The sequence below is a fragment of the Pygocentrus nattereri genome, chromosome 6, assembly GCF_015220715.1.
Source record: "Pygocentrus nattereri isolate fPygNat1 chromosome 6, fPygNat1.pri, whole genome shotgun sequence".
Lineage (NCBI taxonomy): Eukaryota > Metazoa > Chordata > Actinopteri > Characiformes > Serrasalmidae > Pygocentrus > Pygocentrus nattereri.
Window position 1 is genome coordinate 21,882,531 of NC_051216.1, and position 27,804 is coordinate 21,910,334.

Here is a 27,804-nt window from a genome sequence, read left to right on the forward strand (position 1 = left end):
AATGCGGACTACAGTTATTCAGTTAGAACTCGGTCGAAATAGAAAAAGGTTCATACTTTTAAGTGACACCTGAAAACCTTTTTTGATCATTTTGATCTTCATATGTGAAATGATAGTGTAAATGATCGAATATGGCCTGGATTTTGGAGCTTGTGTATTTTTAAAATGATGCAAACACCTACAGGAGCTTTAGAGACGGTAGAAACGGTGGAGGGAAAACCTGCTGGAGGAGAATTTTATATTTTGTGTTTGCAGATCTTTCATTTCTGCGGAATTGTGGGTGTTCGGTTTTTTAAGCAATTCCATTCGCCTTCTCGATTTTCACTAGAGCTGCTGGCCACAGGTCAGACTTTGTGTGTGAGAAAGGGAACTTCTCTTTTGCTATTATTATTCTTTTTTCGTCCAGAGTGGAAAAAAGAGAGAATTTGAGCTTAAATTCCCTCTTCAGCTGCCGGGGCCGGCGAGTCTGCCTGGTTCTGCTTCCTCCACACCGCTCTGAGGAAACAAAAACAATGTGCTCGGTTCCAATTCTATCCTGTCTATTCCCGTCTGTTCATATTTCAGTATTCCACTCAAAACGGTGGTGGTATTTTAGAGGGGATGAAAGGTCTGCTCGCAGGCCTGCTCACACTGAGCGCGCGATGCCCCGCTATCTGCAAAAACAGGGCGAGCTGCAGAAGCCCGTGCGTGATCTGAAAGCAGATTGAATGACAACCAACCTTGAGCTCTTGAGACGGAGGCGCGCGCTGATTTAGGCGCGCTGGTGCTGTGCCAGTATCGCCACCGGACGATTTACAGTCGGGGTATTGTAACAGGCCGGCCTCTCGCCGCGCCGTAAAGAGCTGCTGTCTTTTTAACTTATCGTATCTGTAAAAAAATTAGGGCGCTGGCTGTAGCACCTAATTCCACACGGATTCGGCTGATAACTCGCACCCTGTGCCGAGTCCTGCCTCGAAAGATAAGATTCCTGCGCGGCTGGGAACGGACAGAGGTGCCCAGCGCCATCGCGGTGCACAAGCGATCTCATCTCACTGAAAAAACATAGTCCCAGAGGAGGAAACTGCGTCGCACAGTGTGCGCTGAGAGCAGTTGACAAAATAGGAACTCATTTGTACTGTCACACCGCTCCTTATGGATGTCAGAGGAACAGACTGTGATGGAAGAGTGTCGTTACACTGAGCCGAGCAGTTGGTGCGCATTTGCGCAACTTGGTGCCCGCGGTCAGGGGAGCAATTGCGCACAATTATAGCACTCAAGCACACCTCAAAACACATTTTCTCTAGGAGCGGGATCAGAGGATGGGGCATGGCCGGCCGGGCGGGGCTCTCCTACACTTGTACTGACAGCTTTAAGCAAATGTGGAAGAGATTTGGCTTTAAAAGGTTTTCGTTGCCCCGATTAGGCTGCTCTTTAGTAGCTATATGTATCTCTTTCCAGTCTTATCTGAATTAAATACATCTGTAAATTTCCGAAATGTTTATATTTTTAGCAGACAAAACAGATATTAATTAACCCATTCATGGCCAAAAAAAAAAAAACACCAAAAATTTAGATTGTTTAGAATTATAAGAATAAACCACACAGAACTATGCATTTTGTAATTAAGCCTTGAATCGTGACCAGTTTTTATTTTAATTTATTTATTCATTTTTATTTATTTGGTACATGTAATGTCCAAGTTGACTTTTTTCTCTTTTCTTTTTTTGTTAAAATCAATAGACTCGGGTGACCAAAGGATTACATTTAATTATGCAGAAAACACTTTTATCCACATGGTTTGACCGGATTGAATATATATATATATATATATATATATATATATATATATATATATATATATATATATTAGTGCTCAGGAAAGCTCAAAGAACATTTTGAGCAAATGAAAATGTAAAATTTTGCAGATGGACATTAATATGGTTTCACAAAAGGAGTGTAAACTGGTAAACTGATTGGCCGCTTATGGTTAAATCCAATCACTAATGCAGTGCAAATCAATACAATATTTCACAAAGCTTCACTGTGAAATTCTTTTTCATCAAATAAATATGAATTATAGAGCAGCAGCTCTGGGCCCCAGCAACACAGAGAACCTGGGCTTCACTTTGTACTGCTATGCAACAAAATCTTTTGCATTATAAGACAAATTTGGCATGAATTATACTAGCAATATTAACCTAATCTGAAATAACGGACTAGCATATTGCGGCAGCAGAAAGTGTCGTAGCCATTCAGTTCCACTGTCAGAGGTAGCCAGCTTAGTGTCCAGTGGTGGGGACTTTATCAAAAAGCCGACGCTTTGGGTATTTGTGACATGCTTCAATGAATGACTATTCCTCCATTTGTGTTCTTGTTGCTATATTTAACGAATTAAAGAAAAATGAAAGAAGAAAACGTGATCGTGTGGTTGCTGAATTACCGCGGTCATGCTCAAAAACAAAGGTGTTACAAATAAATGAAGACTTTGCAAGGTGATTGACATGCCACAGAGATCACGTATGTTGTGTAGAGGATGTCTGTCTGTCTGTCTGTCTGTCTGTCTGTCTATCTATCTATCTATCTATCTATCTATCTATCTATCTATCTATCTATCTATCTATCTATCTATCTATCTATCTATCTATCTATCTATCTAGAGGCATTGCCACTGCAATGCCATGTAATTATGTGCACTATTGCAGGCTTAGTTATATATTTAGATCCACCTTGAAATACCGCCATAATCACTGCTTAACTCAGAGCAGACACCATCCTAACTATCGCAAACAACAGTTTAACATCCATTAATGATTGCGTTTTAGTTTGCTCGTCTGCGTTTTGTTGCAGCAGATTGCAAAGGTTAATAAGATTAATAAACAGGAGGATTGTATTTGTCAACCACAAAACTTCACCCAAATAATAAGGTTGTTTAAGTTGCAACTTGTAGCATGCCTGTTTGCCGTGAAACACTCAATAGGGACAGTAGTCTCTATTTCCAAAGAACTAGATTGCCCTCTAGCGGTAACAATGCACACCTTGTTTCCACCTTTCATTAATTGATCAATTTAATTACAAACACGTTATTATTGAGGTCGATTTGTAAATACAGGCATTTCAGAAATAACAGCATAGATTGTATTGATTCAAGTGCAATGTCAGCAATATGCTTGTTCAAATATTTATTTAAAAAATGCATTGTTACTGCTTGGATGAATGGGTGCGTATACAATGTTTATGTATTAAACCCTGTGCTACAAATGGGTGCATAATAATTAGATTCATTAATAAGAAACTCGAATTTTAAGCGACAGTCAAAGTTAAGTGTCGCCGCCTCTGAGTGGAAATGCATTTGGTGAATAAACGTGACTTTCCGTGTGTTGGGGGTCGATTTCTTTTCTGTCTCACCGACAGACAATTTATCGACCAGACACCCCGTCGAAAAGTGTCTGCATTTTTGTTTGTCAGCAACAGACACAAACACCCTACTCGAATGTTTTCAAAGCGGAGTGCAATTACTGTCTTAGACCATAAACTCATTTAGACCAGACATCTAGCCATGTCTATGGCTTTATTGGACCCGGATTCTTCCTGCTTTAAAACAATTCTAAAGTAAGTTTAAAATACATGGGGGCTCTCTACAACACAAAATTCTCAATAATGAATAGTTTATTACGCTCCCCTAACAATAAACTTCTCTTTAATCTTGTTCTCAACATAAACTGAAAAGTTAAACTAAATACGTGGATGTTCGTTTCGTATTTTTTACAACTTTCTTTATTTTGCTATTTTTATTTTACATCAGAATGACTTCAAAAGTGTGCAGTCCGGGCGCAGCAACTATATAGCTGTTTTTTTTTTTTTTTAATGTAGATAGTTGTAGTTTTTGGCAACCTCGCCCAGGGGTATTAAAAAAACAGCAGGTTACTAAACATAATAATAATACTAATAATACTAATAATACTACTACTAATAATAAAACAATAAAATTACCTCAGCCCTCCAACTAGAAGATTACATGTTATAAAAAAGTTATTAGTTTACTAGGAATTTAGACTTTTACAATACAGTTGTTGAAAAAAAGAAAAAAAGGAAAACAAACGTAAGCAGGCCTTTCGTAGTTATTGATAAATGCATTTATGATGCCATGTAGTGTTGCAAAAAAATTCTTCATGTCTGCGAACAAAGATCTAAATTTAATGCTAAGAACAGCGGGCCTTGTATCTTAGACTTTTACCCAACGACGTTTAGACCCTAAACAACTCGAACAGCAACCTGATAAGTCTATAAAATTGACTTCAAATTTCAAGAGAAAGACAGGCCCAAAGGTAGCGTGGCCTACTTCATTAATACTATATGTAGGGTGTGCACAAGGAGGGAGTAAGTGCTGTTCTCCAACCTCTGAGCTCCAATACAGCCAATGCTGCCCCTTCCTCTGCACTGTTCAGATAAATTAGGCTTTAACCGCCAAATGTCTAAATGATATCTACCATGATTATCGCATGCGAATTGCCCGCGTGCACAGTTGCTTAAAGAGTGAAATGCTCTGGACCGAAATAATCCTGAACAGATGTTTCAAGAACACAAATTAGAATAATTTTAAGACTCGTTTAGGCTACGCCTCCAGTCTAAGATCACTCAGTGTACTTTTATGAACTACTTTGACAAAAATACACACTAAAAAGCCCTAATATCTTGGATCTAAACAGAACATATTACACATATACAGAGAGGACACTTAGCGAGGCGAGCAGCTCGCACACATTGTTGTTCACTGAGGGTCTTTACTGCCCCTCTCCCTGTTCATCTTCTTCATTTTCATTCTTCTGTTCTGGAACCAGATTTTAACCTGCCTCTCGGTCAAATTCAGAATTCGTGCAACTTCGTAACGGCGATCTCTCGTCAAATACATGTTGTAAAGGAATTCCTTCTCCAGTTCCAGAGTCTGGTATTTTGTGTAGGGACAGCGTTTCTTTCTCGTTGAACGTGCGTGGATCCAGTTTGCTGCAGGGTTGCCTGCAAATGAGGAAGAAGCCCATAAATTCACAAGGTCACAAAAGCAAACAAAACACGTAAACAAAAATAACCCGCGCGCAGAATCATTTGTTTAATTATTATCATTATAATTCTCTTAGGGTTATTATTTCTACTGACCTTTCTAAAGGATTATCAATGGTCACCATTAATGATGTGGACGCGTTTGTTTTAAATACCCGGTTTACGGCCGTATACATCTCTTTGGACCCGTGGTAAGAGTTCAGACACTTTTATTGGTTAGTAAAACCTCCAGCTTTACACACCATGGTCGTGCAGTTCTGACGGTTGTAAATCACGGGGCAATTTCTTTTACTTACTTGGGTCAAGTTGTTGTTGTTTTTCGTCTTTGGGCTCGCTTTGATTCGCAGTATCATTGCCAGCGGTTTCTTTGCTGGCTTTCTCCGTGCACTCGGACGCGGCGCCGCTGCTGTAGTCGGGGGCTCCGGGAGCCTCCGCTTCGAACATCGAGCTCTCGGTTCTTTTCGACGGCAAACTTTCAGCCTTTGTCCCGCACGGCCGACTGCTCGCGTGGAAACCGGAAAAAGAGACATGGCTGGAGATTGGATCGACCCAGGAGCGCACGTATCTGCTGTCTGTACAGGCGATGTGCGACTGATGGACGTAGGGGTGGTAAATGCCGGAGACTGTGGCCGTGGATGGCGGATGGACCGAGGACCAGGACGTGGGGAACACGGCTGTCTTGGGAGCAAAGCTGCAGGAGGAGAAATCAACATTTTCCCCAACACCTGACGGCCTGGCGGACACGGGGTGCGAGCTCTGGACGTAGCGCGTTCCGTACACGTCTTCCGTCTCGTGTCCCATTATAGAGTCCACATAATAATTGCTAAGAGTTGAACTGGTCGTCATTTTTGGATGCCTTCGTAGCCATATAAAAGGTTACACTGTTACGGAAACCTTGCCTCCGAACAATCATAGTATTTTTGCTGGCTTCATCTTCAGTGATTGGTTACATGAATCACGTGATCATATTTACCAATACAGAGAGTAAATCAATCCGCTGATAACGGTATGTTTGATTTTGTCTCATTCACTAGTCTAATCGTAAAATGAAGTATTATTTAGAAGAATGTTCATATAATACCACTTTGATCTGAAAATATTGGTGTTTTAATGCGCTGTTCAAAAGGAGGCGACTCCGGACTATTTTTTTTCATTTTTCTATTTTCAATTTTTATTTTTGAACACAACTGGAATAATACTTCGACCTTTTTCCACTTTCTGTTCGCAGCATTGATGCATATTATTCTATCTGAGTGTAAAATCTTGCAAGATTTTATACTTTTATGAGATATGTCATGTATTCTGGCCTTGTAAAGCAGGCTATTTTATAGAGTACTGAGTTTTAAGCCCTCGTAAAATAAATGCAATAACATGCTGTAAAATAACGAAGCCCGTTTCCTCGCGCATTCTCATATTTTATAAACTGTCTGTGTTTTTCCTTTTGTCCAGAGGGCTCATATTTGTAAAGGTGGTCTTGTAAATTTGACACAGGAAGTCATATTTGTATACCGATTGTATTTATTGAGAAGAAAGCCATAATGTTTTTATGTCTATCGATAAAAACTTTATGAGGTGCATTTGATTGTGCATTAATGTGCCCTTAATAAAACGGACCCTATGCGTTGCAAAGTAGAATATGTGTCTGTGACTGTATTTAATGGATTATGAATAATAATTTTAAAAATCTGTCTATCATCGCCCTTCACGTGATCTGAGTTTTGAACACCTTTCAAAATTCCCGCAGGCTGGCGGATGTGAATTTGATTCTGTGAGTAATCTGTGAGCGCTTTCTTTGTCAGTGATGATTTTATTATTCCAAAGCGTGTCCTATTCAGATGAATTACTGAATTATGTATCTGTCAGATTTCCTATGTCAGAAGAACCTTTACCCACACAGAAAGACAAAAGTGGTGGCTGACTGAGGGGGTCGTTTTATTTAACCATACTATGTCGACTTTTTTTCCTGTTTTTGTAAATATGGAGCTGAGACCATTACATGGGCAGTCACAGTGTATGTGTAAGTGTGTCTGAGAAAGAGATCCAGACATATATACTGAACCCGAGACAAAAATAAAGGAAGGAAATATTGATCTTTTTAAAAAAATGAAGTGATTTAGAAATCCCTGCTGCACCAGCGTTGGACCTGTGTGAGCTGACCTTGTTTATTATGCTTGTAGTTCCTCATATTGAGATCGAGCATGATATGGACTATCTTAGTCATTTCCACTCACACTGCCAACATCTCTGAGTAAGTTTGTGTCTGTAGTGCAATGGTAGACACTTTTGCTCGCCAAATAAACAGCTCATTAGCTTTTCTTATGTTAATCCAAACTTATGAAGCTTTCCTATCCATTGCTCAAAAGTCCAGAAGTTTTGGAATTATGTGTACTAAAATAAATAAATCTATTTTCCGATTGTAATTCCAATTTGAACTCGTAGTAACTGTAATGAAGTAGATTTTAAACGAATACGGATAGGTAAAAGGTTATTAGCTTAAGACTAATAGTCCGTGGAGCTGGGAAGTGATGCATAGATGCCCCAACAGAAAAGCGTTCGCCTCTTTATTTTATTTTACTATTCGTTATCAACATCTGACACAAACTATTACATGCGGCTTAATGCAGCAATGTCAGCTGTTTGAAAGCCGAGTGTCTCCTTATATTATATTACAAATCAATGTAATCCAGCGTTATTTATTAATACAGTGGATAACCGACTAGCCAAATATTCGATTTTTAATTAATGTTCCTGAAGTAACCAAATATTAAGGTATTAAGAGTCATAATTAAGGGTGAACTTGACCATTTTACTTGGAAAAACTTAGCATTAACGCGGCACATTAACATTTCACGTCCTGCGGTTTTGTTTATAGAGCGGTAAAGGAAACACCGTTTACATCACATAAACAGATATTTTGACAGTCTATTTATTACAGGATACATGCCACAAACATGCACTGGAGGTACATATGGTAACAGATTTCACATTTACTATACAGAACCCTTTATACGGCGAGATTTCACATAAATGTACAAGTTCTGCCGGAGGAGATCGGACAGGCTTCGCTTAAAAACAGTACGTGTGCTTTCAGGTCCAAAGTCATGTTTCCCGTGGATTTCAGTGCTTGATGTCCCGTACGGCGTTATCTTTTGTCCTCAATGAAAACAAACTCACAACGACTTTGTGTTTCTTTAAGCTTCATAAGTTAAGACCACTTCATACCCTGTGGAACAGAGGCTATACACAATGCATAACTTTAATAATGTCACTTGAATACCATCAAGTGAATAGAATAAAAAAACACTATTTTTACGTAGCAACAATCACAGTATGTGAAGGTGAAGAGAAATAAGACAACGTCCCATGTTCATGTTTGACCGCATCCTTTTTAAACTATTTTGAACAGAGACAGAAAGAGAGTCAGTTCGTGATTTTTTTCTGTGTAGTTGGGGGGATGCATTTGTCTGCACGCTCACGAGAAAGTGAGGTTTGAGGTAAGTTCCCGGATTCGGTTTTCTCTGCTCATCTTCTTGAGCTTCATCCTGCGGTTTTGGAACCAGATCTTCACTTGTCTGTCGGTGAGGTTGACGCTTTTGCTGATCTCTAGACGGCGCTCTCGAGTCAGATACATGTTGAATAAAAACTCCTTTTCTAATTCCAAGGTCTGGTGTTTTGTATAGGGGCATCTCTTTTTCCTACCGCTCTTCGCAGTCAGCCAGTTGCTGGTCGGTGTATCTGTTTTGCACTCTGGAAAACAAACAGATGCAGACACATTACTCAGGACGGCTTTTCTGTTGTCCTATCACTTGGTGCACACCCATACAGCAGAAAAACTGTACAAATTCACCAAAGCCTGGGGTGGATTGCAGAAGGTCACATATAAACATGTAATAATAATTATTATTATTGTTATTATCATTGTGTAGGCAAGTAGGACTAAAAAAAATGGTCGGCTCGTAGTAGCGTCTGAGTTCTAGACATAATTTAAGGGCTATTGTTTTCTGTAGAAAATATTTAAAATGAATAAAAAGGAGCTGCATGTTCTGCACTGGAAAAAAGTTTGTGCTGATATTAATTTTGTTCACATTTGATTATCAAATGAAAATATGATTATTTTAAAGGCTTGACATTTAGGCTACACCCATTCATAAACTAGCATCTTTAAAAGATTCCCTGTAGCCACTCTCAAATCACTGAGAGGCATTTCAAATAAAAAAAAGCATGTGGTTGTGTTAGGAAAAAAAATCCAAAACTAGTTTCGCCGACTCCACACACTACCCAAAGAGGAAAAAAGCTTTAAAGCAGCCAGAAACAAAAGGTAGCTGAGGCTATTTTATGTGAGCGCGCGGCGCCGTTTCCTGTAAAGTCTTTTACTGCAACCTGAGTAAGCCTCTCATTAAACATTACGACTTTCGGGTTGTTTGTGTTTTATATTGGGTTTTATGATGCTGGAGCGTTCGTATTACACCGCGATGCGATTAATCCTTTTATTGTACCCACCTTTCGCTTCCTTGTGTGGCAATTCCGGGCTGGAGACAGACGCCTCAGTAGAGCAGTTCTTCTCCTCCTGAGAGCTCGCCTTGGGCTCGGGGCTTCGCGCTGCGGTTGGGGGGCTCGGCTGCTGCTCGCGCGGAATCTCCGTCAGTTTCTTCTCCACCTCGACAAAGGGCGTAGATTGCGGTTTTGGAGTCAGTCGGTTCAGCTGCATCAGCGTGTTTGGACTGGCCGTCTCGTGGCTGTAGTCCTGACTTTTCGCCGTCGTGTAAGTTTGGCTGAGTCTGAAGTAACCCGGGACCGGAATCTCGGGACCTTCAACGCTACTGCACGGCTCCGAGATCAGATTTGAGTACGCGGGCATCTCGGACGAGCTGACCTTTGCTCTCTTGTCGGAGTACATGCAGCAGTTGCTCTCCTCTTTTATGTTTTGTGAAAACGTGCAAGTGGGCATCTGGTTAGACGCTTGCTCTATTCGGCAGGACCTGCTCGGATCTGCCCAGTTATCAATCTGAGGTATGTACGAGTGGACGTTCATGCCCATATTTTGGTGGTTTACTTCCCCCCGTTTGCCAAGAGACGGCAGGAGTCCACAGGTTTGCATTCCATAACTTCCCAATTCTGCACTGGATGGCATATACATGTTGCTGCTGGAATAGAAACTGTCTGTTCTGCACGCACCAATCAGAGAGTCTACCAAAAACGTGTTAGCAGAAGGAGAGCTGTTGGGAAAGGACATTTTGGAGAGGTTTTAAAGAAGAGAGAGATGTCCTTTGTAAGCTGACATATCTAGCAAAACAATCCCCGCGTAACCCAGAGGGTCTCTCTGCAACCACATGACAATCTCACCAATGAAATTTGAAAATGGCCTTGAGACGCAGGCTCTTCCCCGTCACGTGTGCGCGCTGACACATGATTTGGAGCCTCGGACGTGGTCAACAGCGACACCTAGAACGCGGACTTGAAATTGGTTCCAAGACAGACAAAAGGCTGAGGGTATTTAAACAGCTCTTTCTGTTTGATATAAACAATAAAGGAAAATGCCAAGACTCGGTGAAGAGAGATGCAGCTTCACTGACTGTTAGGACAACGAAAGTAAACTGTCCTCTTAAACATACATCTTTTGTTGACTTGGAAATCCAATTCAAGTTCAAGATGAGAAATCTCTCCAGAGGTATTTCAACCATACCGAGAATTTAGAATTATATTTCGTAAGACGCAGGGGTGGTAGGCTGCTCTTTCAGTGGAAGAGAAGCGTGCTGCAGATACGGTCTTGACAGCACTGTGTTTTCCATGAAGAAAACGCGCCGACCGAAGAGTTGCAGAAAAGTATATTCATTAAAATATACACTAGTCCTAGTCTACAATGTTTTGTATGTTGTTATTTTCTCTATAGCATTCCTTTATTGTATGTATTATTTTATTGTTGACATATATACCAGACCTGAGTAAATTTACTCATTCATATGTGCAAGACACCTGCGATATAATGCTCTCTCGAGGAGTTTTTCGTGATTTTATATGACTGGTTAAAAACCTTTCACAAAGAAAATGACTTGTTTTTTTGTAAAAGAAAAAACAACAATAACAAACCACAGTGTTCAAACCGGATATTTTTTGTGTTTAACTTAAAACTATTTTTTTGTTAATGAGCTTTTCTATAAGTGTTTGTCTCATGAACGAGAAAATCTCAAACTAATCTACATTACTGCTGACACTGCTAACGTTTTTTAATTATACATTGAATATTTACATTGACGTACAGTAACATTAATGCTCGTGTCAGGACTTTTATTTTGGTCACTGGTTAATTTTGGTTTAAATGAGTGTGATTGTTTACATTTTTTTTTTACACTTTCCTTCAATTAATGAAGCTGATGCGTTCAATGTCTTTTATGTGTGATGCATATTCAACCACAGAACAAAGCTTAAGCCAAGCGTTTGCACAAGAATAAAAACTCCCATAATTACATTGGATAAATATTTATTTATTCACTTGTTTCTTTTTTTGGAATTCAGTGAAATTGTGTTTGTGGCCCATCCTGAAAATTGAATTTTATTATATTATATATATATATACAAAAAAAAGGACATATAAAAAAGCACCTAAAACACTTTTTTCTAAGATAGCCGTTGTATGGTTGCAATCATGAATTTCGTAACAATATTCATATATATTGTAAATGTGACAATAAACAGATTTTAATAACCAGCGAGTGCATATAAAGCACTCCCTGATTATTAAAGTCTCTAGTCTTAGACAACAGAGTAAACAGTAAAAGGAGTTCAGTCCAGAAATAGATCTGCGTTTATGTGCATATATATATATACTCATACACTCATACACTCATACAAGGTTATTTGTGTTTCATTTGAGAATAAACCAAGATTAAATTATTCGTAAATAAAAAATAATATAGCTTTTGCGTTGCACTCCCACATGCATTTTCCAGATATGGAGAACTAGTAAACCGCTGATTTGGTAGACGATCTGAAATTAAACAGGAGATTTTAAATGATTTAAAAATGTAAAAAAATTGTTTAAATGCGTGTATGTCGATTATTGGCTGTAGGCCTGTACAATTTCATCTATACTAAACCTGATTTCACATCAGAAACCAAACGTGAGAATACATTTTTATTCTCAATATATTTTTATATTCTGAATATCTGAACTGCTGTAATTTTGTTTCTTAACCGAATTATAATTACTAACTCAGTATTTCATATATCTTGCTGTTATTTACTCTGGCCAAAGTACACAGACAGAGCAATCTACTGACGTGGACGTGTTCATTATTAATTTTCAAAGTTGCATGACGTTTAATCAAAAGGCAATAAACCCTTACTGACCACTTGAGAACTATATTAATTTCAACCAAACTATTTTGTTACACGCAGACTTGTCCAAGCGACACGTAGAGCCCACTCAAATACTAACAACTAGCTTAAAAGCTTACAGTTTTACTAGAAATAAGATAGACATCTGGTTATTTCCTGAAATCCTTTAAAGGTATTTTAAAAACTCCAGAGGACATAACTTGCAAGGATTTAAGGATATTCTTTCAAGATCACAGTCATTGTTGTTAGACACCAAACACGTGAATTTCATTGCAGCAAATGCTCAAAAGCTGCTGTAAGTCTGCCCCCGTGTGGGTGCAAACCGCACTGACACCCTAGAGAAGCTGCAAAGAACACAACAAAGCTCTTACAACTGTCTGTACAAATACAAAAAGTAGGACGGTGACTGGAGGGTTGCATAATGCAAATACCTCGAAAATGTTTATCTTTAACTCTAAGAATTATTTTCTCTTAAACATGGAAAGTTTGTTTAGAAATAGCATTTTTATCACGTGTTTATTGTTCTGATTAGGAAAATAGACATACTCAGCATAAACAGTCTTTGTTCAAAAGTACATTTACATAAATCACTGCACTCTAAAAGAATAAATAGAGAATAAAAATGAATAAAACAAGAAATAGAGATTTGATCATCATTTTCCATCATGCACTGACAAAAGTGTTGACGGTTTTATTGTGTAAGTGGTCATAAATGATTGCACACAAAGAAAATATGTTACCAGTTGCTTTCTTTAAGTTTACTTGTTTGGGATATTATTGTGCTCATGTAATATGTTTTATTTACGTCTAACCACTCGACACATTTTAATCAAGTCAGTTTAACGCTCCATTTTTACATCGTGCCATAAATACACGTAATGTGTCAGTTTGACTAAATCGACTTGGATATTTTTGATCAAATACTCAGCACCATGTGAATACAAGCGATGATTGAGGGAAGGGACATTTGTGAACACGGTTTGGAATTCCTGAAAAAAAAACTATTTCATTTGAATATTAAATTAATGTTAATTCAAGTAAAACACACCGTTTTGATATGAGCGCGTTCTTTAGTTGCCTTTTTTTTCTTTTTCAAGATTGAAGCTTAAATATTCCCTGCAAGAAGACATCTGGATAGCTGGACTGTTCAGGGGCTCTGCTCTGTATTCAGCACTGTTTTGGCTTCTCACTGAAGCCCTTATCTGATTAAATCTGCTGTTTTAGTTCAGGAAGGCGAACACAAAGGACACAGCGGCGAGTTATTCACTCAGTTAGTCACTCACAACCGCAGATTGTGAAGAAGGAAAGCTGCTGTTAAGGAGGCTTAGCTGCTTTATATTCGCTCGCTGGGCCGCAGTCGTCCTTCAGACTGGTCATCATCACAGGTTGCAGGGACTCGCAGGCCGTAGCGGTGTGAGGAATGCGCCTGATTTCAGTGTTGGGAAAGGAGGTGCAGCGCAGCCATGTTGAATCCTGCTGCAGTGCGGCATCTCTCAGAGGGCGCAGTTTCTCAAACAGAGCCGCGAAAAGGCGCCTATACTTATTCAAAAAGGTGAAGGGTGACGACCTTGACTTTACGGAAGTTCAAATGCGATTTTCAGATTTCTAGACACATTTTCAACGCACAGTTTTCCTAAAACAACGACTGAGACATTTTCTGTCCATATTCTGTTCTTACCTTGGACGGAAATTACGTGATGGCTTGCGTCCAAATATGTAATCCGGTGTTCTCGTTATCCACTGCGTTATCGATTATTTTCATTTTTTTCAGAATGGTGCTCTATCTCTCTCTCTCTCTCTCTCTCTCTCTCTGTCTATTTCTCTTTCTCTGGATTGTGCACATCCACGTCCCATTCTAGGGAAAAACATCTGCACTATGGGCTGCTTTTAGGGCCAAAGTCGCGTTTGGACTGGCTAGACAGTACAATAGCCCCCAATTTAGACCTTTACAGCTGCACTTTATTGAACTGTCTAGACGCAGTTCAAGGTTTGGTAAACACCCCTTAGTGTAAAACAACAAAAAAGTCTAAAAAGCCTTTGGTGCCTCGGGCGTTAGTTAGGCCCACTTTCACGCGTTTCCTATTTCTGCTTCCAGATTTGACCTCCTTGTTTTCGAGGCGTGCCAAAACTACAATATTATTGCATCTGTAATACAAAGGAATGTAGAGTTTTTCACAAATAATGTGTATTCATTTTCATTTTACTCTTTTTCTATAAACGAAACAACGTCCGCCAACACATTCATATCTCACAAAAAGAAACACTACAGCTCAAAAATGTAAGGCAAACCTTCAAGGAAAAATTGTAGTATTTAAGTTTATTTAATACACCAGTACATCACATGCTGCTATCAAACAAATGCATACACAATTCTACTATAATGGAAATTATAATTGTAAGACGTACTGAATACTGTAATCAAAATTATTTGCTGCTTACTGCAATGGATGTGACTTACGTAGCCTTCAATGTACCATGTAAATTGCAATAAATAAATAGATATACAATGCGGTTACATTTCAGTGGCGTTCACTGTTAAAACAGCAGAGTATGAAAAGATTGTCGAGGTACCCTTCTGTTGTAGAATGTCAATGTCCATCCGCCAAACCATCTCCACTGAGGTAAGGGTTCAATGTTCTTTTACCAAAAGCTTTGCATAGTTAAAAATATACATCAGACCTATGTAGATTTTTTAAACGTTTTATTTTTTTTGTTTAGCTTGCGTGTCTTTTTCGATTGAATGCATAATGCATAATGTCCCAACAACGCTCATAATAGTGACACTATGGGAACCGTGAACGTGGTCTGCCAAAGTGGACAATGTCATGGTTTCAGAATAAAGGGTTTCCAGTGAAGTACTGGAGGCGATCTCGGTTGAGCTTTTTCTCTTTCATCCTTCTGTTCTGGAACCAGATCTTCACTTGTCGGTCTGTAAGGTTTAGCATTCTTGACAGTTGTAGGCGTTTCTCTTTATTTATGTACACGTTGAAAAAGAATTCTCGTTCAAGTTCTCGGATCTGGTATTTTGAATACGGACACCTCTTTTTTCTGGACTTTACACCTACAAAGAGAAACGTAGGTGGGTTACATTAACAATGCAGCTCACATGCAACTGTGCTAAAGTTTGTTTGTCAAGGTGGCTGACATGTAATACATTTTGAATGGTTTCTGTAATCAGCTTAACAAAGCAATAAACATGAAAGCAAGTTTACAGCTCATCAGATCTTTCCCTACAGCGATTAAACCACTTATATGCGATGCACACATTCAAACTGACAAGAAACAAAAACACACACACACACACTGAACTGACACAACACGCAAGTACGCGCGTGCACGCAAACGCACGCTCATGCAAACACTTTTTGTATGAGTCTAGGTTCTGAAAGTCTTGCAGTTCAATATTAAAATCTATCACGACACTCTTTCACACTACTGAGGCAAATATAGAAGTCTGGAAACGAGCACGAGTTTGGCTGAAAGTGCTCCAGCCCTATGATGGTTAAGGTGCCTTTATACACTAACATTCTGTACATCGGTCAACTTCCAATCACTTTAAAACATGCACAGGGTCGCTGCTATGACTGTTGAAGCCCACCAGAACAGCTTTCCCATCGTAAATATATTTTTACTAGGGCAAAGTAAACCTTATTGGGTATATAAAACCCTTTGCATGCTTATAAAGCTGCACGTAAAAACCGAACCAGAGCGGCTTTAAGCGCCCTCGTTACAATGCGTGTACCTACTTGGGCCGTTGCTCTTGTCCTCTCCGCAAGTTGAAAGTGAGCTTTCCTCCTCCGTGGTCTCGGCTGGGTCTCGTTTCCCCTGCTCCGCGCTGTCTGGAGACTCTTTATGACATGCGGCATCTCCGGGGACGCCGGACTCCGTCTTTTGTCTGGAATGCTCAGGGCTGGGCTTCTCACAATTGATCGTTTCGAAAAACTGATCAAATCCTTGGGGGAGTACTCCGTTCCTACCGACGCCGGTGAAAAAGCTGCACGCGGGGTTCGAGCCGCCGTGGTGGCCGTACACGGAGTCGTTTTTGAATATCATTTCCGCCCTGTTCGATGACTGGAGAAGATCTCGGTGCATTATCTCGTCCGTCGAGTAGTAGGAAGCGTAATTGCCCCTGTAATGCCATTTGCTCGGGTGGTCCAGTCCGTAGTCCCTGAAAGCCACTTCTCGAACAGGTTGGACTTGAGCTATGTTGGAAGAATAGGGGAAATTGACCTGGCACGAGGTGGTCTGGGGTAAAAACGACGAGACAGACGAGAAATCCGGCGCCGAAACGTAGTACGCGCAGTTGGGTAAATACATGTTAGACGCGCAGCTGCTGCGATCATCGTAGTCCGTCATATCTCGGTTTGGCGTTAGAGAGCAGCAATAAGCAGCCTGACTGTGTTAAACTTTGTCCATCTATTGCACCATAGGCGCGTGGACAGGACCCGGGAGGGAGAAAAAATCGGAAACGTAGGCTGACGTGCAATTCATCTTGATCGATTCTTGAGGTAATTGTGTCATGTGATCCAGTAAAGAAATTACCATATATCAATATCAGTCATTAAGAACGGGCTGGAGCAGCTCAGAGGTAAATGCACACGGCAGGTTATTGGTTGGTTGCCTGCATTTTTTGAAACTCCCATGTTGATACCCCGTTCTCCCCATGTGCATAACAAGGCATTAGTAAACAATCGCTGAAATACTGCATCGGAGACCTCGATCCTGATATATGCGGTGCCCGTTGCAATAAAGAACGTATATAAGAGCGTTTTTGTCAGTGCATTACGTTGCTCATGAACGACATTAAGTTCCATTGGGTAATGTTTAGGAATGTACTTTTTTTCCACACAAGCCCTCACACTTCACACTTAACGAGGTATGAGTCGTCCACCAGTCAGCATAATGCCAACTGCTAAACTTTATTCCTTCTACACATTTACATGATTATCCTTTATGCTTTTTAACATCGAGAACGAATATAATTGTAATTATACTCTGTTTTGTCCTCGTTAAACCTGGAGCCATGGTTTTCCGGCAGTCCCCAAAACATTCCTTTTCTCTTGCATCATCTTTACACAAGTTTCAAAAAAAGTGCTTTAATGTAGAAAAGTGATCGAAGAAAGAAACACACAGCTCGTTTGAGTGATCTAAAGGCTTTTTAACGGTTTAAAATAATGTGGCGCATTCATGCATGCATAAGCTTTCTAACTGGAGCAAAATCCTGTTTTAACTTCTCTCGATTCTGCTGTCTCAGACTCTTTCCTCTAAATTTGCCTATTGAGTATTTCTTCGACGAAGAGTTTAAGGTACGAACACAAGTGTATAATAATAATAAGAAGAAGAATATTAATAATAATAATGACTTTTACTCACTTCAAGCTTTGAGTAGCCTCGATGTGCCTTAATCCAAATCTCTTTTTTGTTGGTCCTTTCATCGTAAAAGCAGAAAGTATCCTGGAAAGGGCGAGACACTGGATTCACACTGCCAAGTACAAAACAACTGTTCTGGCTTTGAACGTCTGTGTGAGACGATGCACAGCCCGCAATCCCCAATAACCGTCAGCAGCCAAATCAGTTTATTACTCAGACACCGCTCAGACAAAAGGATGCGGTCTAGCTGAAATGTCCTGTGAGCAAGCTGAGTGAAAGAACCTAGTAGCGGCCGAACTGGTGCCACCAGAGCGTTTAAACAACAATTAGTCGAATAATTATGTATTCGCAAATGTTTCTAAATGTCACAGAACGTCCAAATGTCTGCGTAATTACGCATGCAAATAAGCGATACGTTCTTTGTGCGTCTGTGTTTGCTGCTTGAGTTAGCTCATACAAAAGCAATCCTGTTTTATACTCAAGTTTAAAGTAATGCACTAAGTAGTATGCTATGGTTATATTTGTTCTTTCGTAAAAAAGTAAATCAAGTAGCTTTACTTCGGTTTTTTAATTGAATTGTTTAACCAAATTCTACACAGTTTTAAGTGCAATACATTTGTGCATATTTGTGCGATTTTACTTGCAGCTGAGAAGGTTAAGTGTGAGTACGCAGATTAAGAATGCCAGCTGTCCAGCTTACAGTGGATAAAATGTTTAACGTTTTAATACACTTTATTTCAGCTCAGTTTAAATGATTTTCGAGACATTCCTGTCATTTTGTTAAACACAGCTAACCACATGGTGGAGGCGTTTGGCCTTGTTTTGCGAGATTTTGAAATTAATGAATTAATTTAAATGTAGGTCGTTTTTCTATAAAGGTCTATGCGTTTTAAAGCTTTTTGTGTTGTGTATTTAAAGGGGATGTTGCATTTTAGACAACGGATTTTCAGTGCTAGATTAGAGACTAACTTGACCTTAACTTTGTTTTGGCGCCCCCATATTTGGCGCGAGGAGCAGGCGGCGTCTCTCTCTCTCTCTCTCTCTCTCTCTCTGCTCCTAGTAGAAAGACGAATGAAACTAGCAATAACTTAGAAACTTTTAAAACTTTAGCTTACCACAAATAACTACATTCGAGACAAAGGAAATTTACACGTAATTTACACGTAATGATACTTTGCATGTTCAACATGTTTCACATTTATAGAGAAAAAACGTCTAATTACTCACAATATCCCTTAGTCCTGTGAGATCCTTGCAAAGCTAACATTTGACGCGCACATCAGTGCAAATTCACTTATTATCGCGTAATAATATCATCAGCAGGTTCCTTTGTTCTCGAAGCTGAAACAGTTACACAGATAAACGTTTTGGCCCATGAAGTTGAGAGAAACAAAAGTTTTCTTCGACTTTCTTAGATAAACGTGATGCTTGATCGACCTAACAAAACAAATTGTGTTGATCTAAACCTGCATATACTTTTAAACTCTGCGAAAATACTCAAAAATAGTGGTCCAGTGTGCTGGGCGTATTTATTCCAATATTTTTGTGCCACTCCCAAAACCTACTTTCATGTAAGCTGTGATATTCATTATAACTTATAATGAAATTATAATGCTATGTGGTTTTGCTATTATTATAATAAAAATAATTATTATAATTTAGTGTAGCCTTCTGGCCCAACAAAATCACTTATACTAAATAAATAATCCGTAATAACCTCACACTGAAACATGATCTGAAACAAATCCGCACTTCAAATATAGCCTTGTTCTACATACGATGAACAGACGAAGCGTTTCGTTCCAAGGCGCGTTACACACCACGTTCAAAACTTTTTAATAACATACGTTGTAGGATTTACACAGACAATAAATATAATTGCTAAATTATCATTAATACTTTCATTAGATAAATATTTTTCCCCTTATCAGCCGAAATTATTACAAATGTATACACACATACGCACACACATCCACACACACACACACACACACACACACACACACACACACACACACACACACACACACACACATACATATATATATATATATATATATATATATATATATATATGTGTGTGTGTGTGTGTGTGTGTGTGTGTGTGTGTATTTGTATATACATTATAATTTCTCATAACAATAAAACAATAAAGCATTAACGATTATTATCAATGTTATTATTATTAGTATTATTATTAGTGTCCACAAACCGTAGCAATTGTAGACATGAAAGCGGGATAATATATAACGACTACATGCTCTATTAAACTATTAAACAGAAAAGCGTTTGAAGACAAACCGCATCCCTGCATCCGGTAATGCTTTTAGAACAGGCCAAGTCAGTTTTATTCTCTAGAAGGTAAACACGGTTATGCAGACTGTGTGAAAACCCGTGATACAGAACGTTTTCTGAAAATTTCCTGACTGTGGACATAAACGAACCTGAGTTTGGACTAAAACTTGCTTTAGCACCAAACACGAAATCCATACAAAAGCATGTACATGTAATCAAATTGTTTATTAGAATGCAAGACATACATTATGACTCATAAATAGGCCACATTTAGGTTGTGTATATAAAAAAGCAGGCACAAACCCTACATATTTTACCAGAGTTTTCTCGACGTCAGTCGAAAGTATTGGGTCTCAAGTTGAATTTGAATGAATGACTTTTACGTAAACTGTGTCCAATCAACATTTACGTCAGAAGTCGAACAGTGTGGACATCTGTTAAGTTCATGCTTTTCATACTAGCTAAAGCAACAACAAAACACTTAAACAGCGATAAAATACAAACAAGATGGAACTGTGCGTTAAAAAGCACATATGCATTGAAGTAAACTGCTCGGGTAAATCATTGTCAAGGTGAGGAGCGCGTGAGACACAGAAGACTTGGGGCACAGAGGTCACCAGCAAGGGAGCCTTGATATTTACTGTTCAGTACATGGTGAAGGCATGCTCGCGCATCAGCAGTCTTTTCTTCTTCATCCTGCGATTCTGAAACCAGATTTTGACTTGTTGATCACTCAAGTCCAGCCTGTCTGATAGTTCCTTCCGTTTTTGCCGGTTAATGAATTCGTTCATCATGAATTCCTTCTCAAGTTCAGCCAGTTGTGGCTTCGTGTAAGGTTTCCTCTTCTTTCTGCCTCTCACTTGTGCGGGACACCACGGCACACCTAGAAAAAGAGCAAAAACAACAATGGTTGTTTATGCATAGACTGTGTATTCGAAGCCTCTACCCTTGAACATAAACGGTTTTGTTTACAAATTAAAAATATGTTGCCATTAAATAAATGAATCATGGTGGCTTTGAGTTACTGGTTTACATAAAAAAATGACAAAAATAAATGAAAGTACAATGCACCATATGAAAACTTTTTATGTTGATCCAAAGAGAATTTCAATCCAATGAAACCCTGAGAAATTGTACTGACATGTTTTAATTCTTTCTATCAACGATTGAGCTGTATGCTGAGGTATAAGGTCTGTGTGCGCTGACTCTACTCAGTTTGATTGAATGGAAATGTGTGCGTAATTCACTAAAGTTGATACAAAGTGTACTGTTTATTATTCTTTTGCTCTGTTTTGTAAGAATAAATGATCAGCCTGCGTTATTTCAATGCCCAGTTGCATGCAGCGGTCTCTTAGTCTCGTCGTAACGACTGCTGGTTTATATTTTAAACAAACCTGCTGTGCGAATCAAGTAAAAAAAACCGAATGCACTAAACACCATAAACATAACACTGCTTGAGAACACGCCAAGTCTACTGTATCAGGCACGAGTGAGCATTTGTGCCATAATATGACATAACAGGTCCATAACAGGTCAGAGAAGAAGATGCGTACCATCAGAGAAGGCTGCTGTGGTGTTCTGTGCACTCGAAAAGCCTTGAACTGGGACAGTGGTGTGTGCAGACTGTTTTGTGTCATCGGTTATTGCTTGGTCAGTGGAGTTCAGCTCAGCCTGTGCCACCGTGATTTGCAACCGTCTGTCCAAGCCTGAAAACTCATGTTTGCTAGAAGCAGGAGCTGTGAGTCCATGTTCTCTGTCGAAAGCTGTCGTTTCTTTGTCCGGCACCTCAGCTTTGTGGTTTGCATCCTCGAAGTAGTATTTACTGGAGTCTCCCAGCGGACCCTTACTGTGGTTGTGTGTGCTGGTGGTCACAGGCACTGAGTTGGTGAGGAACGGCTGAGAGTAGCCACTGAAGGTGCGGCTCTGTGGCGGGCTTGTGCACGAGCTTGGGGAAGTCCACGGGAGCGAGCACACCTCTCTCCTGCCGTAGATGTGCGGGAACGCGGAGGGATGGGCTCCATTGCCCCGCAAGTTTGAGAAACGCAAGGAGTCCGAAGAGGGAAAATTCAAAAGAGGACCAACATAGCCAGAACTGAAAAGATTGGGTTCGCACATTTCCAAGCTCGCACAAACGATTCTTACTAGCTTTTTTAGTTACCCCTAAAGAATAAAGCCAGGATAATTGTTGATTTGTTAATGCGCAGTCACGTGATATGCAAAACATGTTGTCCAGCCCGCCTTCGCCCTGACTGCAGTACTGCTGCGTAGCTAATGCAGGGGCTACGTCATTTTAGAGGGGAAAATCAGTGGTTTTCACAAGAAAACTGTGCATTAGTTTAAAAAACATTGTATTAGAACCTACAGAACGTTGAATTTAAATTATCACATTAAATTAACAACAACACAGCTTACGAGTGGAAATTTGATCGTTATTATTTTTTTTTTTATTTATCTCGAAATAATGTCGCAGATGTACAATTGAGATATTCGAATTCTCGTAATCAAATGCCCACATTCATAATAAACTTTGATAGTCTAACAGCTCATCTCTTTGGCTTTTATTATGCTGTTATTACAAAATTAGGTTATTTGCAAGTAACCACTGCCAACTGTGTAGAAAACTCTTTTAAGCCTGTCCTATAGATGTTGTTGTCTCGCAGCTCCATTTTTTTGTCGGTTTTCAGTTTTTGACATAATTTGAAAATGCCTGTTGCTCTTTACGTTGGGTGTTAATTTCATGATGAATAGACCAAAAGAAACGGCTCAACATTAAAAGAAAAGTATGGTTTTTCTTCTTTTGTAAAGGTACCATTTTGGAGATTTTTTTGGGCACACACACACACACACACATTATTGTTTTTTTTAGTCTAATTACCTCATTTTATGATCTGTTTATATTTGAAAGGAATTTTGATATACACACACACAAAGGTGAGAGAATGAAAAAATGCAAACACAATAAATGACAAATTCTAACAGAATACATAATGAATAAAAATAAATAAATAACCTAGAAACGGTGTATGTATCAGCATTATTCCTTATTGCACAGATGTCCGTGTACCTCGCCTGTAATATGTGCTATTATTATTTTGCAAGCTCGCACCTCGAATTATACCGCGTTTATTCCATATTTATAAGCGTCTAATGTTCATCAATGTAGGCATATTCAGTTTATTAGTCAAAGTGGTGCATACACAATAAAAGCACGTTGTAATCAGACAAACAGGCCTGAGAGGCTTCAGCAGGTTTAAGAAAAAGGTAAATTGTGACTATATCTGTTCGGCCTGCTCAGTCATTCTCTCTCAAACATTTAAGCTCACCTAAAATTTTACATAGATTGCATTGCATGGTTTACGGTCTCACTATGAGGTAAAGTTATTTTAAAAGCGAGTATCTAAAGAGTTCGACCCCAGACTCACTACACAAATTGTAAGAGTCATTTATCTCGTTTCACAGATTGCTCTCGTTAATCAAGTCAGTGAGAAAATAAACAATTCAGCCTAAGATAAAATGAACGTATACGTTTGAATTTCTCTCGACGTTTTCCTCATTTTTGAATTAATGAGAAAACCCACCCCAGACCACTCTCTGCCTCGATAATATCATGCTAGATATCGTACTTTCGTGTTTAATAATTTAAGCGCCTGAAAAACAGAATTGTTTTATTTTTAAATATAATTTAACGTTAAGAGCTTCATCACAGATTGTGAATTGAACAAGCAAGGCTCGACGGCTTTTGTTGAACTTGAGACAGCAGAGAAATGTGAATGATCAACAAACAAACTCGCCAGACTAAATGTTTAGACACTACAGTACCTCTAGAGCGAGCGGGAGTGCTTTAAGTTAATGTCGAGTTCAATGTTCAAATGTTTCTTGCCTTACCTTATAGGCGGGTTTCCCAGACGTTACCCAAGGATCCCCATTCTCAGTTGACTAAATGACAATTGTAAATGCGCCGGAAAGAGAAGAGACACTTCGGCCTCCCAGCTTTTATGAGTCTAGTAAATTCATGCAAACCATTAAAATGAAATTCTTCCATCTGTTCGGCATTCAGAGGCATGACGCAAGCTGAGTCATCACATTTATTTCATAGAAAAGGACAGTCATAATCACTGACCATATAAAAATTATCAGATAGTTCAAGGTCAAAGTCCAGACTCACATTTACCAAAACAAGTGCATTTTATCGCAACGTCACACTGCATCTGTGCAGAATGAACCTTTACAGTTGTGTAGGACATGAGACGACACAGTTTCGTTGTTGTTGTCGTTGTTAATAATGATGAAGAACATCATCATGATATTGGGCGCTTTTTGCCGGGGTTTAGCCGTTGCTTCCCCATGCTTTACGACCACTCGGCCGCTTTGTGTCTGGACCAGCGTGTGAGTGGGAAGTGTTTTTTGACCAGAGGAAACGGTGGGTACAACATCATAATTCTGTTCTACAGGGTTTCTGTTTCAGAGCATTTTCATGTATTAACGATGCAGAAAATCACAGAGAAACCTTCCTTCGCCCAACATTACACAGTTCTGCCGCCTGAATTAACTTGCAACATGCACGAGCAAGGCATTTTCGTTAAAGCACTGCTGAACTGTAGTTGCACAACATGACCAGTAGATGGCAGGACAGTTCCATGAATGGGAGCTGTTTCATTATTCATGAGTCTCATTTCAGTCAAGGTCGAGTCTGGGAATGCGTATCAAGGTCAATGGTAAAAATAAGATCCAGTCTCCGAGGAAAAGGTTGAAAATTGTCCTAAAAAACGTTAAACGTAAAAAAAGTTTTACAGAAACCGAGAAGAATTTTAATGGCTGATGTAGTTTAATTTAAGGGAAGGACAAAGCTCGTGCCTGAACTTTGGTAGCCGTGCTAAATTTAGCCCATACTTTTACTGGAATTTCAGTATTTCAGAACTGAATGTTCACTTTCAAACAAACGGTGTAATTTTTGTAGCTTTAGAATGATTTCCATTCTCTTCTAAACAACAGAGCAACATAAATTGACACACGATGTTTTACTTTAGTCGTACTGCAAGCGTTGAAAGCGAGGCTGGCGGCTCGAATCCCCCAGATTACAACTCCAATCCAACTCACATTTCCATACCGTGAAATACGAACTGTTCGATTTCTCTAGACTACAAAAGCCAAGCCAGCTTGTGTGGTCACTTTACAAATAGCGGGCGGTGTTTCGATCTCTTTGACAAAAAAGCCATAATTTATTATTATTATTATTATTATTATTACTGTTGTTGTTGTTGTTGTTAATAATAATAATATTAATGTTCTTGTTGTTGTCAGATCATACTACTACTACTACTATTACTACTACTACTACTACTACTACTACTAATAATAATAATAAATAAATTAATAATAATGAGAATAATAATAAGAAGAAAAAGATGAAGAATTTACCTAAAAAGTTGTCTAAAGGTGTTAGATGACCATTCTTTAACAAGCGTCATGATTCGTGTAATACATTGTCCCCTTATTGTTCCTCATGAATCGTCCAGTTTATAGAGTTGTGCTTTTACGGTAAGTATTGTGGTGCTTCCATAGTGAACTGAAGCAGTACGCTTTAAACAACCCTATGGTTAAAAAATAAAATAACAGAAACTGTTTAGTCTTGCCATAGAAGACTAAAAGTATCTACAAATGAATGGTCTTCTGCTTCTGTCGCTGTCTTAATGTCCGAAACTGTGATATGTGCTTTTGTAAAACGGATAGTGGTCGACAGAATAAAAATACATTTAGATCTGTTTATCACAGCATTTGGATAAACATATAACCCTTACCAAACATGGATATATTACCATGAATAATGCACTGCGGAGTTTGAAGAGCGGCGGATAGATCTCGCATTATTTCAGGTGTTAGTTCACTGATAAGGTTCAAAGTCTTTGGATATTTTGGAAATGATCTTTTTGTCCTTCACACGGCGATTCTGAAACCATATAGTCACTTGTCTCTCTGACAGGTTGGTGGAGGAGGCTATCCGCCGTCTCCTCTCTTTGGTAATGAACTTTGTAATGGTGTACTCATGCTCGAGTTCCTTCAGCTGCAGCTTCGTGTAGGGAACCCGTTTCTTCCTCACCCGCCGAGGATCAGACCGAGACAGCGCTGTGTCCTCTGCAAACACACAAACGACAAACTACTGAAGTTTCGACCAAACAAAATATGACCTATTATTCTAACACACACACACACACACACACACACACATACACACACGTGTGTGTGTGTGTGTGTGTGTTATTATGGGTTATTTCTGTATTTACTTATTACCATTTAGTCATATACACTCAAAAATGAAGAGAATTGCTGTTTGGCTTACAAACTAAACTATGCTGACGTTCATTCCAATTATATGCTCACAATGTTCTATTTGACTGAAATAAACGGCGTGGTACACGTCACAGTACATTAAGTACAGCAAAGCCACCCATGTTGAATGCATGTACAGGAATTTCCGTGCTTCAAATGAATACTTTACCCAGAAAAGTCGACCTTTACGAATGGCCCTGGCTAATAAGGGGAGGTGAGATGTGAGTTAGACTACAGATCTTACCTGTTAGTGATGATTTCCAGATATGCGAGCTCTGCGTCTGCTCCTTAGGACAATAAACCTGGCCGTTCCAACTGCTCGACCAGTTCCATGGCTGGTAGCCCTCTACTGCGAAATGACTTTCACGTCTTTGATCTCTGGTCCTTGGCCGCTGCGCTACAGGCACATCGATGTATCCAGGGATCCTTGGGTATGAGTAGGGACCCGTGTAGCCCTGATAGACCCCCAAGTCCCGCACCCTACCCGGGACTTCACCACAGCGAAGCGCCGCCCTGCCGAACCCGACCGTGTCCTGCTTGTCAGCTGAATGTCCACCTACATTCCCATTGGCACCGTGGCTCACGCCACTCTGCTGAAACGCAGCGCTTGGAGGGGCTTTACAAGTATAGCAACTGCTGGCGAAGTGGCACCCAAAGGTGACCTGCGTGTTGGCACCGGTCGCTGAGCTGGGAAAAGATACATAAGGGGTGAAACACTCCGGGCTCAGAGAACTTGTTCCTTCCGACAGTGGGTACACAGCGGCTCCTGACGAAGACCGATTCGACTGCTGTCCAAAAGCAGGGTAAAAACTTCTGTTGGCAACCGAGGCTGTTTCCCCGCCTAATTCCTCCAGTTCCATGTTTATTTGACCACCCTTACAGTCTTATATGTGAGATTACACCTGACACTAATTAAAACCATCATCCTCTGCTAATCCAGACCAGGCAAGTAGGGCAAAGCACTCAACCAATACAGCTGACAGCGAAGCTTTTATATTTTTTCCGGACTAATTACAGGACTCTGACAACCTGTAATGTGATTGGCTGCTCGCGGTCATGTGACATGCAAATAACTAGGTTGACCTTGGATAATGTTTAGATATGGTTACTAATTCTCCAAAACCTATTTTTAACCAAGCAAGTCGCATGCCGGATTTATGTATTTGTCATTATTAGTTTGTTGCTTACATAATTAACTATTTAATATATGTATATTTACAGATATTAATGTCCTGGGATATAGTAGACAGTAATATCTTTCCTATTCAAAATTAAACGAACTTTGGGACATTGACAATTAAACGTAACTATCAACAATTAATAATAAATAATTAATCACACACACACACACACACACACACACACACACACACACACACACACACACACACACACACATTTTCTAAGCCGCTTCTCCCTCAGGGTCGCGGGGGGTGCTGGAGC

General features: G+C 39.5%; 5 protein-coding genes across 5 annotated transcripts; all 5 read right to left on the reverse strand.

Annotated features, from left to right (window-relative positions):
* Nucleotides 1-4,089: 4,089 nt before the first annotated feature.
* Nucleotides 4,090-5,928, reverse strand: hoxd9a (homeobox D9a). Its single transcript, XM_017692184.2, has 2 exons — nt 5,331-5,928; nt 4,090-4,992 (listed from the first exon to the last, which is right to left on the reverse strand). The coding sequence occupies exons 1-2, from the start codon at nt 5,878-5,880 to the stop codon at nt 4,748-4,750; spliced, it is 795 nt and encodes a 264-aa protein (XP_017547673.1). The 5' UTR covers nt 5,881-5,928; the 3' UTR covers nt 4,090-4,747.
* A 2,016-nt stretch (nt 5,929-7,944) lies between these two features.
* hoxd10a (homeobox D10a) lies at nt 7,945-10,348 on the reverse strand. The gene is made up of 2 exons (XM_017692185.2): nt 9,535-10,348; nt 7,945-8,781 (listed from the first exon to the last, which is right to left on the reverse strand). The coding sequence occupies exons 1-2, from the start codon at nt 10,265-10,267 to the stop codon at nt 8,507-8,509; spliced, it is 1,008 nt and encodes a 335-aa protein (XP_017547674.1). The 5' UTR covers nt 10,268-10,348; the 3' UTR covers nt 7,945-8,506.
* Nucleotides 10,349-14,659: 4,311 nt separating this feature from the next.
* hoxd11a (homeobox D11a) lies at nt 14,660-16,743 on the reverse strand. The gene is made up of 2 exons (XM_017692186.2): nt 16,116-16,743; nt 14,660-15,430 (listed from the first exon to the last, which is right to left on the reverse strand). The coding sequence occupies exons 1-2, from the start codon at nt 16,723-16,725 to the stop codon at nt 15,201-15,203; spliced, it is 840 nt and encodes a 279-aa protein (XP_017547675.1). The 5' UTR covers nt 16,726-16,743; the 3' UTR covers nt 14,660-15,200.
* Nucleotides 16,744-20,678: 3,935 nt separating this feature from the next.
* hoxd12a (homeobox D12a) lies at nt 20,679-22,149 on the reverse strand. The gene is made up of 2 exons (XM_017692187.1): nt 21,588-22,149; nt 20,679-20,917 (listed from the first exon to the last, which is right to left on the reverse strand). Exons 1-2 carry the CDS (start codon nt 22,147-22,149, stop codon nt 20,679-20,681), a joined length of 801 nt encoding a protein of 266 aa, XP_017547676.1.
* A 3,329-nt stretch (nt 22,150-25,478) lies between these two features.
* On the reverse strand, nt 25,479-27,281 carry hoxd13a (homeobox D13a). Its single transcript, XM_017692188.1, has 2 exons — nt 26,606-27,281; nt 25,479-26,166 (listed from the first exon to the last, which is right to left on the reverse strand). Exons 1-2 carry the CDS (start codon nt 27,219-27,221, stop codon nt 25,916-25,918), a joined length of 867 nt encoding a protein of 288 aa, XP_017547677.1. The 5' UTR covers nt 27,222-27,281; the 3' UTR covers nt 25,479-25,915.
* Nucleotides 27,282-27,804: the final 523 nt, after the last annotated feature.

Coding starts and splice junctions, on each gene's coding strand:
- hoxd9a (XM_017692184.2), bottom strand. CDS start 5,880: ATGACGACCAGTTCAACTCTTAGCAATTATTATGTGGACTCTATAATG. Junction 4,993..5,330: donor ACAACAACAACTTGACCCAA/GTAAGTAAAAGA, acceptor CCTCATTTGCAG/GCAACCCTGCAGCAAACTGG.
- hoxd10a (XM_017692185.2), bottom strand. CDS start 10,267: ATGTCCTTTCCCAACAGCTCTCCTTCTGCTAACACGTTTTTGGTAGAC. Junction 8,782..9,534: donor GCCACACAAGGAAGCGAAAG/GTGGGTACAATA, acceptor TTTGTTTTCCAG/AGTGCAAAACAGATACACCG.
- hoxd11a (XM_017692186.2), bottom strand. CDS start 16,725: ATGACGGACTACGATGATCGCAGCAGCTGCGCGTCTAACATGTATTTA. Junction 15,431..16,115: donor GGACAAGAGCAACGGCCCAA/GTAGGTACACGC, acceptor TTCTCTTTGTAG/GTGTAAAGTCCAGAAAAAAG.
- hoxd12a (XM_017692187.1), bottom strand. CDS start 22,149: ATGTGCGAACCCAATCTTTTCAGTTCTGGCTATGTTGGTCCTCTTTTG. Junction 20,918..21,587: donor CACAGCAGCCTTCTCTGATG/GTACGCATCTTC, acceptor CTCTTTTTCTAG/GTGTGCCGTGGTGTCCCGCA.
- hoxd13a (XM_017692188.1), bottom strand. CDS start 27,221: ATGGAACTGGAGGAATTAGGCGGGGAAACAGCCTCGGTTGCCAACAGA. Junction 26,167..26,605: donor CTGGAAATCATCACTAACAG/GTAAGATCTGTA, acceptor GTGTGTTTGCAG/AGGACACAGCGCTGTCTCGG.